Source organism: Salarias fasciatus (genome assembly GCF_902148845.1).
Source record: "Salarias fasciatus chromosome 7 unlocalized genomic scaffold, fSalaFa1.1 super_scaffold_4, whole genome shotgun sequence".
In the NCBI taxonomy this organism is placed as follows: Eukaryota; Metazoa; Chordata; class Actinopteri; order Blenniiformes; family Blenniidae; genus Salarias; species Salarias fasciatus.
The window spans coordinates 15992855-16012629 of NW_021941229.1; the positions used below are offsets into that span (position 1 = coordinate 15992855).

Below are 19775 nucleotides of genomic sequence, written 5' to 3' on the forward strand. Positions count from 1 at the left end.
GTTGAGGGAGCAGTGTGTTGGACTTGGTGGCATCTTGTGGTGGCATTGCACACTGCAACCAAATCAGTACCACTGTGAACCCTGTAAACCTCCACTGATCAAAAACTTCACGTTTCACACACACCGTAGAGAAACAAATGGTTTGGTTTTCATTAAAAATAAAAAAAAAAATTAAATCAAAATATACATTTCCTTACTTCTCTCTCATCTCTCCTCCTGCTAGTTTATCCACCGGCCATGAACAAGAATCTACAAAACAATGAAAAATAAGAATTATGAAAAACCTCCATAAGCATCTGTTACCTTGACTCTCAACTTCCAAAAAATGGCAAAAGTTTGATTCAGTTGAACATTAATAATAATAATGATCCAAAATAAATGAATCATACTTTCTGGCAGTTGTTCACTAATAAAGAACATTAAAAGCATATTCTCATCTTTTCTTAAAGTATATCAGATGTTCATGTGGATTATAGTGTCATCTGATGGTTTTAGCAATATGGAAACAACTATTGCTGCTACTAGATTGTTATCTTTAGAGATAGCTCTTTTTTTAAACTACATATTTCATGTTTGGTTTATTATTGGGGACATATCAGTTTATAACATAAAAAGATAAACTGACATGCTTTTTTCATTACACTTCAAATCTGAATGAAGGTTCACATTTCATGTTCACATATAGCAGTGTTGGTTTCTGAACGGAGGTGTTATTTATGAGAGGACAGGAGTCCTGATGACAGTAGAACGGTGGAGTCCAGATTTGTTTACTGCAGAGACCCATGATGGATGAACAGGTGAGATTTTGGATGTTCAGAGAACGAAGGAAGATGTGTCTGACGGTTGAAAGGGGCGTTTAAAAAAAAAAAAAAACTCAGTTCCTTTGAAAGTAGTTTCCAACCTGCATCGCTCATATTCAGACACCTACCAGCTGCTCGCTTGTACAAATGAACCACAACTCTTTTCTTTTAACCATTAACATTTTTGAATGGATTTATCTCTATTTGTGAGTGGAAACTATGAGATTTCAAATCTAAGAATCGGGAAGAAAACTGGGCGGATTCATGTGGAAAATTTTTTTATTATGTGCACAGAACTGTTTTTCGGGGTTCAGTGAAACACAAGCTGGGTGAGTGGTCCCTTCCCGACACCAAGACGCACTGGAGAGGGCGAACTGCGGTTCCACCCCGAACAGTGACAAGAGGCACCACTAACATTTCGCACAACATTTACACCAGAGAGATGCAACCCCCCCCCCCCACCCCCACCCCCCACCAATTAAAACCCACTGTTAAATCTCAAAGCCCAGAAAAACAGGAACAAAAATGTTTCCAAAGGAATTCTTCCACATTCATGAATCTGATGGATATCGATGAGCAAACGGGGCTAAAAGTTCAACAGCTATCGTTTAAAAAAAAAAAAAAAATCCAGCTTCGACTATATATATATTGTTCTACCAGGTTGTAACTGGAATGTACAACAGGAAGAAAATGAAAAAAGTAAATGTAAAAGCAGTGCATGAAACCGCACACGTCATATTTGGCAACACACACACAAAAAAAAAATAGAGAACAATGGAAATACTGATGCTACATACAGTTTTTGAGTAGTAATTACAAACTTCACATAAGAATGTTTTACCACAAAAACAAAAAAAAAAACAAAAAAAAAAAAGGAGATTTAAGACTTTTCCCATCAACAAAAATGTCTTTTCTTCAGAGGTGGACATGAGCTGAGAGTCGTTTCCTTTTCTCGGTGCGTTCTGGGGCAGAGTGTGAAACGGGAGGCTTGATGAGGAAAAATAAAGTCCGTGTTGGAATGTCGGCTTGGCCGCATCGCTCGGATGGCGCCAAGCCCTCCGTGAAGCCGAATAGTGAGACGTTTTGGCCGTGGCTGACCCCGTTTCCGCTCGATCCTCTCCTGGAACCGGCGAGCGGTCGGGCGTCCTACATGGCGACCTTGGCGACCTGCTCTTCCAGTCTGGCGATGCGGCGGTCCTGAAGGATGACGCGGTCCCTGAGTGACTTGAACTCTCGGAGTACCTCTTCCAGTTTGTCTTCTATTTTCTGCGCCAAAAAGACAAGACAGAGGGTCCCGTAAACAGTCTGAATCCGCTCCAGATCGCACATTTGGCGTTAATCCTGCCGAAATGAGCGGCCGGCCGTATAACATGCAGCAAGGCTCTGCTGCCGTTAACTATTCCCCCTGCTGCTCCGCTGTATTGTGACCCAGATACCAAAGTATGTGCTGATCCATAACTTCTGTGAATAATTCCAACCATAATAATTACAGCGAGCGGCGTCCAAATGTTAGAAAAACAGCGTTCGGATCGTTTCACGGAGAGGACACCGAGCTGTGACAATAAAAGGAAAATTAAAGGAAGACTGCGACCATGCCAAACTCGTGTTTCCATTCAACACTCACGACGGACGGCTGTGGAGGCGCGTGCTTCTGGACGGTGGAGACGGGCTCCGCTTTCGTGGCCGGCTTGCTCTCCAGCACGTTGGTCTTGACCACCTTCAGGTCGCGGTTCTTGGTGGAGACGTAGCCGTGTTTGAGCGAGATCAGGATCGGGCCCCCGTTCCTGCCGGCGAACCACTCCTCCGCCTCCAGGGCCGGGTCGGGCCCGGCCGTGTCGGGGTACAGGTCGTCCTGGAACAGGTCCGACTGGGCGGAGCGGGGAAGGGAAACGTCAGGGGGGGGCGGAAGAGGACGGCGGCGATAAAACGGCTGATCTGATTGACCTCACCTTACGCGGGACTGTCATGATGATCGGCTCACACTTTCTCTCGTGTAATTTGTAAAACCTGCAGAGATGATAGATAATGTGAATGATGACGGTGGTTGAGGCATGATTAAAAACAAAACAAAAAAAGACAATTTAGTAGCACGATACCTCGCGATTTCACATTTGTTGACATCCAGGCCTCGCTTGGGCATGTACCCCATCCCCCTCTGGGGCTCCTTGGTGGAAAAGGTGTTGAGGTAGTGAACAAACGGGGCCTCGTCAGTGATCTCAAAGTACCGAATGCTGCTGTCTCCCTGCGGCCACAAGGCAAAAATCACAGCATTTCAGTTCAAAACACTTCATTTTGTGTTCGGAGCTTTATTTCTCTGCTTTGTGGTCGTTCTTCAATCTGTCCGATCGCTCACTTTTCCACACAGGTAGACGACGTTGGTGTCTGGGTCGTAGAAGGGCAGCAGGACGCCGTTGCTGCTGTCCATCTCTTGCACGCAGATCGGCTCGTCCATGTTGTCCTGGAAACAAACAAAACGTGCACTGAAAGAGGTGAACCTCCTCTCCTAAAGAGATCTGGAAAAGTGAAGTCAGTGTTAAGCGCCCTTCATGTCTCCAACGGACAGTCAAAGAGCGGATGATGGACAGTGATTATAACCGCCGGTGACGTATCGGCGGGTCGTGGATCACAGTGACTGCAGACACTTACAGATTTCCACAGAGCTAGCTGGCGCTCGCTCATGCGGCTGAATCCGGTGGTGAAAATGCTTCCATCTGCTAAAAAGATCGCTCTCATCGGTCGCGCTCCCTCGTGCGCCTTGTCCTTCTCCTGTAACAGCAGACACGACTTGTCAGACTGATCGGTCGGTGCCGTATGCTGAATCATCATCATCATCACCGTGAGGGACCCGGAACTCTCCCGTACCGTCACCACCTTCTTCTTGCGGGGGTCGATGACGCGGACCTTCTTGTCCTTGCAGGCGGTGCAGAGCAGGCTGCCGTTGCGGCTCCAGCTGACGCTGAAGATGACGTCGGGGTGCATGTCCTCCAGGTTGATCATGGCCTGCCCCGTGCCCACGTTCCAGATGATGATCTGGTTGTCGCACCCTAAAAATGGACACGCGCACACAAGTTGGGAGCGCGCGCGCGCCTCGGCGTCCGCGTTTATTTCGGGCGCCTTGTGTCACACACGCGGAGCGAGCGGCGGACAGACGGCTGCACCGGCGGGGCAGAGCGCTCCGCCAAAGGTTACCTGCGCTGAGGAGAACGTTGCGAGCGGTGGGATGCCAGGACACGATGCCAACCCTCTTGGAGTGGCCCTCTAACACCACCACGGGCTGCGAGAGGGACGTCTCCAGGCCGTTCTCGGGGATCTGCCACACCTGGACAGATAGACGGAGACAGCATGGGCTTCACTGATCCCTGGAGGAAATGGAACCGGATCAACTGGACGCCTCGTCACTTCATGCTGCTCTTTGACCTCATTGGACAGTCTAAACAGTGGGGGGACTCTTTGCATGCGTCTCCTGAGGTTTCGCTACAGGGTGAGACTTGCCCTGTTTCATCCATCTGCAGTGTGGCTGTTGGAGTCACGTGAGGTCACATGGAGTTCAAATAGGGTCACGAGCCCATGAGGGTCATGAAGCTTTGAAGCTGGATTATTGAATTTGTTTGGCAGAGAAAAAATGAACAATGTAAACTATGTTTATATCAAAATGGCTTCGGTTAGGTTAAATATTTTCCACTTTCCCATAATAAAAGACTATTACCCTGCTGGTTGCAGTGCACGGCCTACACCAGTGTGGTGTGCGGTTCTTTGGATATAACAGTTTCTGAGTGGCTTATTGAGTTTGGAAAACACTGAAAAGGGATCTTTGTCGTCGATCCGTCTGTTTTTTTCAGGTATATCCTACACATAGGATTACAATGCTGCATTTCTTTCCCCTCCTCACTAACCGTCACATTTTCACTTGTAACCTTGATGTTATCAACTGAGCTGAGCTGTTCGTCATCTCTCTGTACCGGTGACTTGGAGCTGTGCCTCTGAAGGCATTACATAACTCATGACATTCCATACCTGCTGCTTTAATCAATAATAATCAGCAATGGATTTATTACGCATTTATATATTAATTCACCAGTCTACATTTAAACTATCCATCTTCTACACTGCCTTTTGTTGTTCAGGGTTGCTGGAACCAATCCCAGAAGTCCATCACATTTAATGACCTTTATGTTCAATAAGTTCAAGAAATGAAAAAAAAAAAAATGAAAAAAAAATCCCATTTTGTCAACCATTATAGTCATTCTCCTCAAGATTTAATATGATTCTCAGATTTAATTCGATTCAATGAATCCTACAAATTTATTCTAATTATGTAACAAATTCTTAGAAAGCCGAAAGCTCAGACTAAATGCAATAAATTTTCTGTCACTTCACACATTTTGCTGATCAGCGTCTTCACCACCTGAAGACATAATAACCACAGCAAAACAAGAAAAAAGCTCAAGATTCGCCGTGTTCTTACCATGACAGTGCAATCCTCGGAGCCGCTAGCGATGACAAGGTCGTTATGAGGACACCAGTCGATGTCCAACACGGGGCCCGTGTGACCGCAGACTGTCGGGTAGACCTTGTCTATACGTCCAGTCTACAGGAGAAAGAGGTCAGAGAGCGGGATCAGTGGGTTTAAACCTTGCTGTTTTCAAAGTAAATCATAGTCGTTTCCAGTCCTTTGCTGTGTCGTAATATTTCAGCCTGAATCACAACTATTAAACAAAACGCACAAATACTAAAGCTTGATTGGCACAGAGAGGTGAAGTTAGTTCATCAAAACAGGCCGTTTTTCTTCGGCGGATATTTTAATATTCTGCAGAATTGAGAAAAACTTCATGTTCTGAAGCAGTCCTGCTGTTTCATGCTAATCCTCCATCGCAGATCTTGAGCTTTGTTTGAACCCTTTATCGGTCAACAGCCATGTTTAGTGCAGCTAATCCCACATTTCTTCCAAACACGCACGGGTGTGTTCGGCACACTCACAGAATACAAGAGGAAACAAGTGTGTTCGACACAGACAGGAGCTTCTAGTATTCACACGTTAGTGAGATCCAGAATATGTGAGACTTCCAGAATGTGTCCGAGTTCTAGAACTGAAATATCGGAAAAACACTCTCAGATTCGTTCAGTTTTCAAGCATTTGTATTGCAGCATCATTTAGCGCCAATACAATACATTTTTTGTCGGCCGAGGCAGCGGTAATGTGATCGCCTGCACGCTGGATGTCTTTACTGTGGAGCAGATTTGGTATTGATTATCTATGAGTTTTTTTTACCGCAGATATGAGCCTGGGGGTGCAGCGGGTCGGGTCACGCTGCACAGCTGACCTACACAATCGACTCTCCGCATGTTCTCAATACTATGAAACGACAACAGACTTTCATTGAAACTCATCTGCCTCTGGATATACACGACACCCTCACAGAGAAAGTGATCACAACACAAGCTGCGGAGGATCCGAGACCCAGGATTAAATTTCAAGGCGTCCCCATTGCATATATTACATTTTACACACAAAACCAGCAAATTAGGTATTGGTTTCAGTATTTTTTGTGATACTTAGCACCATTTTTTTATAGATTATAGTTTTTATAAAAATATTCAACAGCACTGGGTTCAACAGATTCCTTCAGAGCAGTTCTAGTTTTTTTTTTCTATGCAGCCCTTGAGAAGGTCTAATCAGACCGTTATATGGTGATTCATGCGGCTGCTCTGAGTTGTAAACTATGAAACATAGTCATGACTGTTTAGTCATGCTGTGGATGCTGGAGCGTTTTCACGCCATTGTTCTGCTCGGCAGCGATTCCCCCCCGTCTGTTCAGCTGCAGTGTCGCCGGCAGCTTTGGCTGGTTAACAGTTCATCCTCTTCCGACTGGTAGTTAGCACTTGGATATTAATGTGAACTGTGAATCCATTAGCGGAATATGATATGATAAGTTGTGACTAAGCCACACATTGGAGGATAGAAAAAAAAAAAAAAAAAAAAGTGTGAATCTTTGTGAAACATGGCAGCGCTAAAAATCTCCATGAAACAACAGTTATTGTCGAACACTGCTTCAGATCGCCGTCCTTTCTGGAGAGACGCCTCACCTTCTGCAGGGGAAGCACGAGGAAGGCTCCTCCTCCGCTCGCCTCGATGATGATGGCGACAAACTTTGGGTTGACGGCACAGAAGGAGCTGTCCCACGTGACCCTGGACACGCGGATGTCATCGTAGCACTGGTCGTTCCTCACGGCCTGGCCGAACACGTGCCGGAACTTGCTCTGTCGCACAACTCGCCGCAACATATCTGAGGAGGGAAGGAGGCACAGAGCCGCTCAGACATTTCAACGGCGTTCAAAGAAGCGTGCAGAAAAGCTTCTTCTGTGAAGGATGCGGAGGTAAATTTGATCTTTCTGCCAATGCAGTCTGTCTCGTTTGACGTTATGTTGATTAACTGTGACTGACTCAGAGTGTGCTGTGAAGCCGTCAGCTCTACATAGGACTCTGGCTTTTCTGTAGCTGCATTTATCTCCTTATATCCGTGCAGATTCTTTTACTACTTTATGTTAATGCTGCCAACTCTCAGCCAGTCTAAGTGGGATTTAAAGAAAAAAACTAAACACTTTTGCCTCCTTTTGTACTATTTGAGGAGGTTAAAAATGGCTCCAAGTTTGAACATGGGGGCAGAACGCGCACGGGTTATTTTAAAAACACATTCAAACAATCCAGCTTGTCAAAATAGTAGCGTATTTTCGGGCCTATCGATTAGGATGCAGGCATGTAGTGTCAGAGCTGTCGTCGCTCATGATGTATTTTTACTGCTGCATCAGTTCCTGTGAACGCGCCACAGATGGCCCGCTGCTGCTCTCAGACTTAGGAAAAGCTCTCAGTTGTCGATCCATAACAATAAATAGCTCAGTGCATCTGACAGAATAAAGTTCCCGTTTCTTCACTAACGGTAATTTAATCTAGATCACCGGTTCAGGACACATGGAGACAAGTGTTCACAGTTGACTGCACTGTTGGCAACTTGGTTGCATTTTGCTTTGGAGGTGAAATAAGAGAATCATAGAAATGCGGCTCGTCTGAACTCCATCTGCTGCGTTTCCCAAGAAACTGTCCTCAGCACTTTTTTGCCACTATTTCAGAGACATGCTTTTTTGGGTAATTATCTGGAAAATATGTCTCGGGGCAATAATTAAGCTGCCAGTCTGAAGCGACACACTGAGCCGTTATACAGGCGGCAGTTTTCCCTCCAATTATCCACAGGTCTGTCTTCACACCAAACCACCTGCTTCTGCACATCCAGGACGTTAAAAGCTGGAAAAGCTGAATGACTGGCCTTATGGATGTTAACACGGCACACTTTCCCAAAAAATTTTTCGCGGGTTTCACAGCTCTGCACAGAACTGGAACAAGCCTGCTGCTGGAGTTCAGTCAAAATGTACTTTTGATTAAAAGTCATGTTTTTAAATCAATGATCAGTTCCTGTCTTTTGCATAAAGATGTTTTGTAGTTGGTTTTAACGCTCATGCCAAGATGTAATTCACATTATGGGATATTATTGTTAGTGTAAGGCGGGTGAATCCTGGAAAGCACCAAACAGCTTCAGAGGAGACACAGCAGCAAGAGTTAGTGGACTGCCTTTTCCCCAGAGAGACTTTTTTGCTTTAATTTTTAAAGTTAAATACAAAAATACCATTTTTCAAAGGGATTTAATCAAAATGGACGGATGTCTAAAAGTCAACGCGGTCCACAATAATACTGTAGATATAGCCTAGCCTGAAAAAGCACTTCAATTTGTTAATGCAAGACCAAGTTAAGAGATGAATAAACATTTCCAAGGTGGACGATAAGAAACGAACCTTCTTATCAGTCAGATTCTTGCCCGAGATAATTCAGCAGAGCTGTAAACACAGATCATGATGCTGCAGGGCTGCAGGAGCACAGTGGACGGCGTCAACCGAGCGCAGAACAGCGTGTTCCCTCGGTCGGTACCGGTGCTCCATTCACCGGCTGCTGCCTCCACATATTCAGGAGCTGCTCCATCAAACCCTGCAGACTCCCATTACACACTGCCGTGTGCATCTAACACACAGCAGGGCAGTGCTGGCTATCATCATCAGCACCCTCCTCATCCTCATCAGCATCATGGAGGCTGCACACAGTGCTGTGTCTTCCAGCAGGCACACACACACACACACACACACACACTGATGCTGTGCAGGACTGAAGGAGGACACTCATCCCGTCATATCGATAAAATGCAGTCAGCAGCAGCTCTGCAGGAGTCTGGGACTAAAAGGGTGTGTGCAAAACGCCACCGAGCATGCAGCCACACAGCCACCTGAGCTCGGCCCCGGCCTGCTGGGAGATCAGCGGCCCGTCTGCATTTTTAGGAGCAGCAGACTGAGGAGGAGGGACGGGATGGAGGCAGAGGGGGGCTGCTCGGCGCTAACGGGGAAACAATAGTTCAGGGCTAACGGTTAGCTGTGAGCGCAAAGCCCAGCTCTCTGCTCCTGTTAGAAATAAATAACCGCACACCTGCAGAGGAAATATAAAGCCCACTTAGACTCATCTGTTTTTTTTCCCCTGACGGGATTCTTTAACGAACTCCAGAGTGATGAAGATTAAAGATAACTTAGCCATGCGGGCTAACCATTACTCAAATAAGGGGGGAGGAGGTGTGTTTTGGTGAGCAGAGCGCTCCCCAGATGTGAGCGCTGCTAAAAAAACAAACAAAAAAAAGAGTTTATTTAAGAAGATTTTTGGGAGGGGGAGGGGGAAAAAATGCAATCAGATAAGATGGTTTGAGTGTTGATGTTGGAGGATGAGGAGGAGGAAGAGCCGGGGCAGCTGTGCGAGCCGGCCGGGGCTGGTCCAGCCTCCACAGCGGCGCGCCGCGCACACACACACACACACACACACACACACACGTCTTCACCGCTAGCGAGACACACAGGAGAGGGTGTGTGTGTGTGAGTGTGTGTGTGTGTGTGAGAGAGTGTGCTCCCTTCATCCAAGAGAGAGGGGAGGAAAAAACCGCGTTATTCAGCTCTAACGGTCCCTCCCTGCTCTTCCAGCGTGTTTCGGTCCAAAAGGCTAACAGCTAACCATTAGCCTCCAGCTGACGCAAGTGCAGATATTTCCACCCAGGTTTTTTTTTTTTGGGCTCCTCTCATTCTCAAAAACCTCGTCTGGCCAAGCAGCACGGATGCTGCACAACCGCGGACCGCACGCAAAAACAAAAAAATTAAAACGCACAAGGCAAAGACACTGTGCAGGCAGGCGTTCTTACCTCCTAAATCTATGCAAGATTTTCGTACGCACGAGAGGGGAGGGGAGGGGGGGATCAATCACAACACATGAATGTGGCGGTTTAGGCGCGCCCTTATCCTGCAGGACGGTCCTCTAGTGTCCCCTGGTCTCCTCAGGAGAAAAGCCCCGGCCGGCCGCAGTGTTGTTGTTGCTCCCCCTCTTCACTGCCGAGGCGGGCGGGGCGGGGGGGTTCAGGATGTGGCGGTATTTCAGGACGGACTCGCAGAGAGCATCCCCGGTCCGCTCCTCACCTGCGCAGGACTAGCGGTCTGTCCTCATCTCGTTACAGTCGATGGGAAACGCTGACGAGCGGCCACGGCGCATGCGCACTACAGGAGAGCCGAGATGTGTCTTTTTTTCCTCCCCAAAGCTGTGAATGGAGAAGAGGGGGGTGGGCAGGCGGAGAGCTCGCTTTTTTCCTGCTACATGTGGGCTTATGTGTGTGTTTAGATCCCGTTTCAGATCAAACTGTTCAGCTGCTGCAAAAAATGTGTATTTTGAAGCAAGTGGCGTCTTTTTGTGTGAAGGTCCAGGTCCAGGTCCCCCCCCCACCTCCCCAGTCTGCCCAATTTGTCAGGGACTTTTTTTTTAACCAAACCAAAAAACAAACAAAGTAGAAGTTCATTTGTTTAAAATATCATCATAATAAATTAGATATTAGATATAGATATTGACAGATAAAATAAAGCCTCGCTAAGTAAAAAGGTAAAACGTTAGCAAGTAAGAAAGTGTCTGTCATAGGAGCTAACAAAAATGAGTGCAGCTGGGTTAAAAAGTCCTTTGTTGTTCACGTCAAAACGTTAGAATATTAATTCTAATTGTTCGTACTCTTAATGAATTGTGACTTCAGATCAGGCATGGAATACATAACACTGTAATATCTACTTTATCAATACAAAATGCAATAAAATAATATAGATAAATAAATACATAAATAAATAAATAATGTGATCCTTGATTTCCATGCCAAAAAACAGGAGTTCGCTGCAATAAAAAATTCTTTAAAGAAAATGTCCCCCTCAGTCGGATGGACCCTGCAGGCTGGAGGTTTCCCAGTCTTGGTCTAAAAGGTCTGAGGTCTAATTGTCAAAAAAAAAAAAAAAAAAAAAAAAAGTTTTGCTATGTTCTTCTGTATAATCAAGCAATTGCCAAGAATTTCAGTAGTAAGTACTGATGACCTACTGGAAGAAGGAAGATCTGATTGCACTACTTCATGTGTAAGATATGGAGAAGGTTACAGGCTTACCGAATAAACAATTGTTAATGGGTGGTGTTGTTGTTATGAATTTGCTTGAATTGTAAATGAAAACTGTAAAAAAAAAAAAAAAATAATCCTGCTTATTTGTTTTTCCTCTAAAAGGCAGCAGAGTTTGGAATCCATTCCATCATGGACACTTTCCAAAGATGTGCAAGGATTATAAAGTAAGTCACTCACATTATCACTCAATTAGAGTCAATTAGCATCCATTTCAAGGCTTGCAGGGCTCGATTAAAAAAAAGAAAGAAGCAAAGACTATGTTTTATGAATATTCTGACCTTTTGACAGATTTGTCTTTAAGAGTGAAAACATCTTTTTTTCACAATTTATATCAGAAGTGTATGCAATAGCTCTAGATACTTAGATTTTGGAAACACTTGCCAAAATCCCTGACTGAGTGGTCTCCCCAGAACACTGATTCTTGTCCAGCCGAACGACAAATGATTTATTAAACTGTAGGTCTTTCTGCTCTCTACTGACCTCTGAAGGACATGTCTGGTTCTTCACTTCATTATGATCCACAATTTCAAACCCATGTTTACTTTTGTTGCAGGTCTGCACATTTCTGTGTAGATTAACATTTTCAACTCCCGGTGAACACATACCCCATATTCAGGTCAAGACTTGAGGAATTTTTAATTTGGTGTTTGCATGTTCTCCCTGTGTGTGAATGGATCTTTAAGAACATCTGAATTAGGTGAATTGAGGAAGCTGGGGACTGTTCCAGCTCCACATGACCCTAAAGATGAACAATGCAGTGTAAAAAATAGATCAGTTGTTCTTTGCAGGTTGTATTTGGGTTATCCAAACAATTTTTGTGCTTAAAATGAAATTATTATAGGTTTAACTTTTCCAGCCAACCGAACTGATGAAGCAAATGTACTCTTGAATGGTTTACAGTAAAATCAATAATCTAACATTTACTTTACAGGAAATGAAAACAATCCAAAGCCTTTAAAGTGAGATCATATAAAATACAAAAAAATGATTCTTCGTGATGATTCTGAGTCTTTTAGATAATACGACTATATGTTCATTTTGCTAAATGTAAGCGGACACTAATATAATGCACACGTCCTTTTTTGCCTGTTTTGAAAAGGATTGAAGCATAAAAAATCCAGCTGACATTTTTAAACACGGATCACTCACCCTTCTTTGGAGGCTGTTGCACTTCTGCTGGTCTCTCTCTGGATTTCTTTGGGACATCAAAAGTGTCTTTCATTTGGGAAACTCTCACACTTGGACTCTGCTCGGCCACCCGGACCGGAGCTTTGGGCCCCTCAGGGTTGACCCGGCTCTTATGTCTCTGCTTTTGATTTGCTTCTTTGATAATCAAAGCCACGGGCTTATACGAGTCCACGTTGGTGCTACTGCTCTGGCCAGACGTGTCTTTATAGTTTCTGGAGTTGTCATAGCTGGCCTGTGTGAAGACTTTTTCTTCCTTTTTCTCGGAGTAAGCTGGTTGTTCGATTTCACTGTCTGACGTGAATTCAGGTATTCGAGGAGGCTCAGCCGAGGAAAGGCGATTCAGGGGCTTTTTTGTAACAGGAGGAGGTGAACATTTATATCTGGATCGCCTCTCCAGGAATACTCGTCTTTGCAGCATGTCCAAGTTTTCCAGATCTTCGTCCGGGGACAGTTGTTCCATTCGCATGCAATAATCGTAGTCAATCATATTTCCGTACTGGTCATCCATGTACTCGACTGAATGATGGTCCCACGGGCAGAGATCCATTGACAGCCGGCGGTCTCTCGCTGGCACGAAATAGGTGCCCCTTTCGTCCCACAGCTGGCACATGTCCTGATTAACCGGATTGTTGCCCAGAAAGTCTTTGTTGAAATGAAAGGTGTGTCTCCTATTGACCTTCTCGTCCGAGCGAGCGTGATTTTTGCTTCTCTTCTGTACGTCTGCAGACATCAGCTGTGAGGTTTTGAGCTTTATAAAAGGGTTTTTAGGTTTCTTGGGGACAGGTGGCGGTGGACCTTTGACTCTGGGCTTTTCTTTGGGCGTAGACTCACCTGGAGAGCTGCAGGAACCAGGTACGGTGTCCGGGACCATTTTTGATTCTACCAGGTTGGAGTCTGTTTGCGCGGCCATTGTTTTGTCTTTTCTAGACAACAGATGAGTGACGGGCGGAGGGGTGATGACGGCAGAGAAGCACACGAGCTCGCTTTCCCTCTTCAAACCTGCAATCTGTATCTTTCCATGATAGTCTTCGTTCTCTGGCACGGGAGAACAAGGGATCAAATCACATTGTTCCGGAGAAAATGAGGGATTGTCTTGCAGCTGTGCTATCAGGGATTGGCCAGTCACGGCCTCGAGTGGGTCACTGTTGGCAGCTTCAGCAAACACTTGGCCGTCATCTCTCTCGGTAGTGTCTTTGACCTCTGCTTTAACCCTCTTACAGATAGCAGTGGGGAGCTTGTTCTGCCGAGGCTGATCCGCTTCTTGAGGTTGCCGCGTAGCGATCCCTGAACTATGACCTTCCTTATCCTGACTTTCAGTTTTGTTTAATCCCGACTGTTGCTCCCGTTTAATGCGTCCCGTGCCTTGGTCGTTCAAGCGCCGCTCCCGCTCTGCATTTCCTCGACCAGTTGTCTCACTGTGGGCAGCTTCTTGGGGATGAACTCCTTTTAGCTGACACCTGCTGCCTGTCACTTGAGCCATTTCCCTCTCAATATTGGCTGCGTGTGAACTCCTAACACGTGCGTCGCCTGAAAATGTGTCAGACTGTCTGCCGCGCTTCGCATTGCCTGCTTCGGGAGGAGTACTCCTTGTATTTTCTGAAAGATCGTCGTCATTGCAAAGACCTGAATCCTCTTCATCAACTCCTCTGTCAGATATATGAACCTTTTCCTTTGGTCTCTCGGGGCTTAAATCAACATTATTTTCCATGTCGGCTGATATCCAAGCCTCATCCTTTTCCAGTACTACGAAGTCCTCTTCGTTTGTGGGATTCCATGAGGCTGTAAGACCCTTGATTTGGGTCTCAGGACCAAACTTGCTGTGAGCATTTCCTGATATCTTTTCATTTGCCCGTTCCTCCATAGCTGTAGTCCCGGCGCAGGCCACAGCCTCGACTTCAGAGCCTCGCTTTATGTCTGAGGTTTGTCTTGACTCCTTTGAACCCAGGACACTTTTTGACTCCTCTGCGGTTGGAGAGGCACCCTCAGTGTCTCCACCCACACACCCTGCCCTGCCGTTCACAGGGCGCTCGTGCTGACGCTGCGCCCTGATTGGTTGCCCAGTTTGGGGGTCTGTACGTGCAGGAGTGACTGTACGCTCCCCTGTGTGCTCGCTGGCCAGGCTTCTGACGCCAATCCCACTAATTCCATCGATTCTCTGACAGATTGTGAAACGACCCTCATCCTGTTCTTTGCTCCCATCTTGAGGTGATATCTCCGACCGCTGGGTGTCCCCGCTCTCCTCTCCTCTGTTGGAAGAGTCGACGGACTCCTTGTCTTTTTCTGACACTTTGTCCAGTCTCTGACCCATGGCTGCTTTCTGTCTTCGCCTTGAGGACAAGAGAGACACTAATGTCAACACACAGCAGGGAATTTATAAGCGAGTTCCAGTGACGTAACAAGAAGATGATTTGCATTCTCGTCCCAGTTAAATGAAGTCACACAACAGGCTTCGCTCCCTCACCATCTTGAATCTTCCTCTATTTTTGTGTATTCTGCTGTATGGTTAACACCGGTCCTCCCAAGCCCCCTCTATCTCTCCCTATTCTGTCAGACAGGAATGCTGCGGCGGCTATAATTAAAGTGGGTTCAACTGCTGCCAGTGAGTCAGGAGGCCAAAAAAGAAACAAGACAAGTTAGATAAGAGGTCAGCTGCCAGGTGCCAAGGTCAGACAAAAGACTCGGAGCAAATATGTCCTAATGCCCGCTGACAAACTCATAAACTATAAATCACATAAAGACATTTAGACGCTCCTCAGATCTGGATCTAAAAGTGCCGTGTGTGATTCGAGAGATCAACAACACGGACAAACGCGTTCCTTTGTGAGACACCACGCACTGTCAATTACCGCTGTGGAGGCGAGGCGTGTTGGTGCTGCGTGCGCCTCCTCTCTGACCGTCCAAATGTTTACACTTGTTTTGGTGACGGCGGCTGTGGAGAAGGTCGCCCGGAGTACGTGAGTTAAGTCACAGATGCCCGGACTTCTGAACTGAATTGTTCGCCGAGGGGTTTTAATGACGGCAGAGTTTAACCACGGCCGTGATTGATGGCGTGAAGATTACAACAAGGCGAAAAGGGCTCAGGGGGGATTCAGCTGCAGGTGACATGCGGATGGGGTATTCCTGGCCGATGCACAACAAGCGCAGTGCCAGCGTATTGTGTCATCTGGATGTTTGTTTCCTAAAATAATGAACTCGCCCCTTTGTTTTATCCAGATTTAATGAGTTGCGCAGATAACTACACTACAAATGTATTTACTTGCATTCATATAATCTGTATTACATGTTATTTGTTACATCTATGTTTGTAAATAAACCTGTATGTATCAGTGTGTGTACGCATGTGGGTTAATATACTTATATTTACATAACACATATAGAGCTTTTGCTGATTTGCTAGAATTTTGGTTTTAAATTTGTTTTTGAGCATGTTGGCCTGGGACAAAATGCTGAATGTCTGATAAGCACCGACTGCAATATAGCACCCGAGGACATTTCTGCACAATGGAGCAGCTTTACAGAATTCAAACCAAACAACTAAAACACGTCATACGGATAATGATAAAAAGCAGTTAAATGTCATAATACTGGATGAAATAGATAAGCCAATGAGGGGTGATGGTGTTCATTTCTTTTAGTGTTGAGTTTCCATCCCAGCTCTGGCTTCCTGAAACCACTTTATTTGACAGATGTGTACTCTTGCAACTTTAGTGTATCTGGAGTGTTATTTTTGGAGGGATGTGTTATAATGGCAGCAGTGGGAGGCATCTGTGACACTGGCTTGTGAAACCCCCTCCCTCGCTCTCTCTCTCTCTCTCTCCAGTTCAGATTCTCTCTCATGCTTCTCGCAAGCACACAGTTTATAAGAGACTTGTGACTTAAAGGACCCAAATGATCTGCACATGGGCTCAGGGTAATTTTTTTCTACCAACAAAACACTATTTATATCCTTTTTAGCCATAAAGTTTAAAAAAATAACCTTACATTCAAATGTAAGGTTGATAATCCAGTTTGGCATTAACATTTTCATATCCTCACCATCGGGTTTATAGGACTTATGTAATGAACCAGTCAATAATAAAGTTTCTTTTTAACAGTAAAAACACCATAAAGACATCAGATAAATACATTAAAGTTGCATCTAATGCTGCAGAACCACATGTATTTATCTCCAGGTCTTAGAAGAAACATTCTTCTCTATTTCATGACAGTTTGGTAGTCGTCCAAGACAATAAAAGATGACTTTTCCAAAACAAATAACAGTTTTCCCATACGCAGAACCACTAATATAAAAGCAGATAAAAGCCTGATCCGTCAGAGCAGACAGATACTCACTGAGGCTGAGGCTTGGCCCGGCTGCCGTCCTGGAGGACTCTGGTCTTTGTGGCCGATCTCTCTCTCCGCCGTCACCTGCCTCATGATGTCAGACTGGCTTCATTCGACTAATTCAATAAAAGCGCCTCCATGCAGATGCAGTTTGACTAAAAAAAAAAAAAAGGCTGAAAACAACATCCAACACATTTCAGGACAGAACGTTTGAGGAGTGTGTTCACTCCTCTGGGTGAGTGACCGTTTGCAGGAGCTGATTAGTGATTGACGACACCTGCAGGAGTTGGACAAGGTCTTCATCAACATTCGTCGGTGTTTTAAATGTATAAAAATGACATTTATTAAAACTATATTTGTCCAATCATATGACATGCATGTAAAAAACAGGGTGAATCAAGGTAGAATTTATACAGGAAATTGTTTATTTCCATTATAAACTTTAAATTAGACACAATTTTAAACAAAATGTAAAAAAAAGAAAAAAAAAAAAAAGAAAAAAAAAGTGCAAACACATGAACATTGGCAATGTACAGTACGGTCCACAAAAGGTAACAAAAGAAAAACAAACAGAACCAAAGTTTACTCCCGGGGAGGTTCTAGGTTTTACAGCTTCCTTGTTTTTTCCACTCCTCCCAAGCTCACATGCTTTGGGGCAGACTTGTGCTCTATAAATACACTCAATAAATACCTGGACACCCCCCCCCCCCCCCCCCCTTATTTGAAGTTACAGCATGTCTTATTGTCCCTCAGTGCCTGACTCATGAGGAGGATTGTCATTTTGATGCCTGCCGCTTGGTACTAATGACGTTTTTAAATCAAAGCCTGAAAAAAGTATTGACCCTTTAGTGTTATGTTTTGGTACATTTTCGCTGTGGTACAAAACAGGAGAACTTAATTATGAGTGTCACTCAATACACGGTATCTGTATGTTTCTGAATACTGACCATGTCTGCAAGCTGATGTACTCAAACAGCAAATTGTACAGAAAAAAGAAACAATATATACGGACTGGTAAACTTTCAGAACTGAAATCCAGCTTTTCCAATATTTCAATATAAATAATTACTTCCAATCCAGCAATTAAGGTTCTTCAGCCAGCTATTGAACCAATACAGTGTACCACAAATTTCCACAATATCAAACAAGTACTATATTATCGTAGGCGATTAATAAATGGAAGTCCATCGAGTATGAGTGCAGTGAGGGAGAGAGGAAGCGGCCATAGATGAGCTCGTGTGTCTTTGCATACACTAAGAATATGTGCTGAAGTGAATACACTGCGGGGGGCGCGGTTATTATTGGGAGTGAGGGGAAGTGATGTACAAAAAGCCAGACCTTCCACACACAACCACAGAAACTCTGCCAAGCCTGTGACGCTTTGTGATAGAGCTAAGGCTGAGGTTAAGGCACTTTTATACAAAAAAAAAAAAAAAAAAAAAAAAAATCAAATCGTGACGCAAACAACCAAACGGGTCTGGAGAGATTCAGGCCCACCTTGTCAAAGCCTAAAAAATACATTTTGGCAAGAATGTAAAAATAAATAAATAAATTAAAAAAAATCAATTAAATGATTAGAAACACCCAGAATGTAAAAACCATTTGTCCAATCTTTATGTCAAAACCTCAGAAAAGCTGCCGCCAAGTGGCTTTCCTCCCCGGTCTCTAGATTTACTGTTCAACTGGAACTGTTTTGAATGTCTGTGGTAACTGTAAGTGCCTCAAGTTACATAATAATCAAATGACCATGTGAAGGACTGATCATCCGGTTAAAAGGAAAACCCAAAAAAAAAAAAAATCTAATCGAATGAGTGGAGCAAACCTGCAGCTCCCTTGGATTGAGTGAACAGGGGATGTTTTGTTTGTTTCGACTGATCTAATCAAAGGAAAATTCAAATCTACAAAAACACACAACGACCCCATGGTTGAAGGTAATTGAATAATTCGCATTCGCTCTTTGCACAGTTTTCGTTCCTCCTGCAGCTCTCAGATTTTCGGACACAGTTTACATAACTTGCATGTTGTTTCCTGCATAAAAACAGGCGTCACTCGGTACCATTCCAGCACATCCAGCGTGCCAAAACAAGTAAAAACTAAAAGAAAAAAAAAAAAAAAAAAAAAAACTAAAACAAAAACTTCCAGAGTAACAACTTGTGGCACAGCAACTATAAAAACACTATTTATACATCTGCACATACATAAAATGACAAGTCAAGACATGTAATGAGGTGAAGCTTTGATGTTGCAGCTTGTTTGATCCACATTTCGTCTGTTTTCAGCCATGCGGCTGACATGACTCTTTCTGCACTTTAAATAAAATAACGGATTGTTTTGTTTTTTTTAAATCGTTAAATGTCGACAGTGAGCTTTCATCTAACTTCACAGGACAACCCGGCGCTGCGTCTCACAATAAATATACCGTCGGCGCACATGAAATCCAGCAGATTTCAAGAAATAAATAGAGAAGTTACATTTTCGAAGCACATTTCCAGATATTTTGTTCAGTGTTTCTGCCTTCGTGCACTCATATCGATTATGGATTAATTTGCTCTGTGACATGCAAATGACAATGAGGGAACCTTGAGCTTTGAAATGTCCTGTGCATCAAGTGAAAGGGTGTGAGAGTTGTGCTCGTGTACTTATTCTAAATATAATCTGTGTGCATTTAGAGAAAGGTTGCCTGTAGTTTTTTTTTTTCTTTCTTCTGTCGTGTAGGTGACTGAAAACGAAAACTTACAGAGCCATGTTCATCACTGCAGTGAAGCCTCTGAGATAAATAACTACCTGGACACAGATCGAGTAGAAAAGCATGCTGATGGCATGATATGGCTTTACAAGTCCAAGTCCCAGAAAATTAGGATATAATGGAAAAGTTATTCTTACCATCATTAAATTCAAACTTTTTTTCATG

The 19775-nt window shown here is 44.4% G+C and overlaps 1 protein-coding gene across 2 annotated transcripts; it reads right to left on the reverse strand.

The window, feature by feature from the left end:
• Positions 1-1061: 1061 nt before the first annotated feature.
• On the reverse strand, positions 1062-10375 carry LOC115382625 (coronin-1C-A-like). Of its 2 annotated transcripts, none has more exons than XM_030084443.1 (11): positions 10347-10375; positions 6885-7084; positions 5266-5388; positions 3990-4119; positions 3663-3844; positions 3447-3566; positions 3154-3258; positions 2897-3042; positions 2750-2807; positions 2425-2667; positions 1062-2066 (listed from the first exon to the last, which is right to left on the reverse strand). In XM_030084443.1, exons 2-11 carry the CDS (start codon positions 7080-7082, stop codon positions 1947-1949), a joined length of 1425 nt encoding a protein of 474 aa, XP_029940303.1. In that variant the 5' UTR covers positions 7083-7084; positions 10347-10375; the 3' UTR covers positions 1062-1946. The 2 variants fall into 2 exon arrangements, with proteins under 2 accessions (XP_029940303.1, XP_029940302.1); XM_030084442.1 differs by lacking the exon at positions 10347-10375 and adding an exon at positions 10076-10250.
• Positions 10376-19775: the final 9400 nt, after the last annotated feature.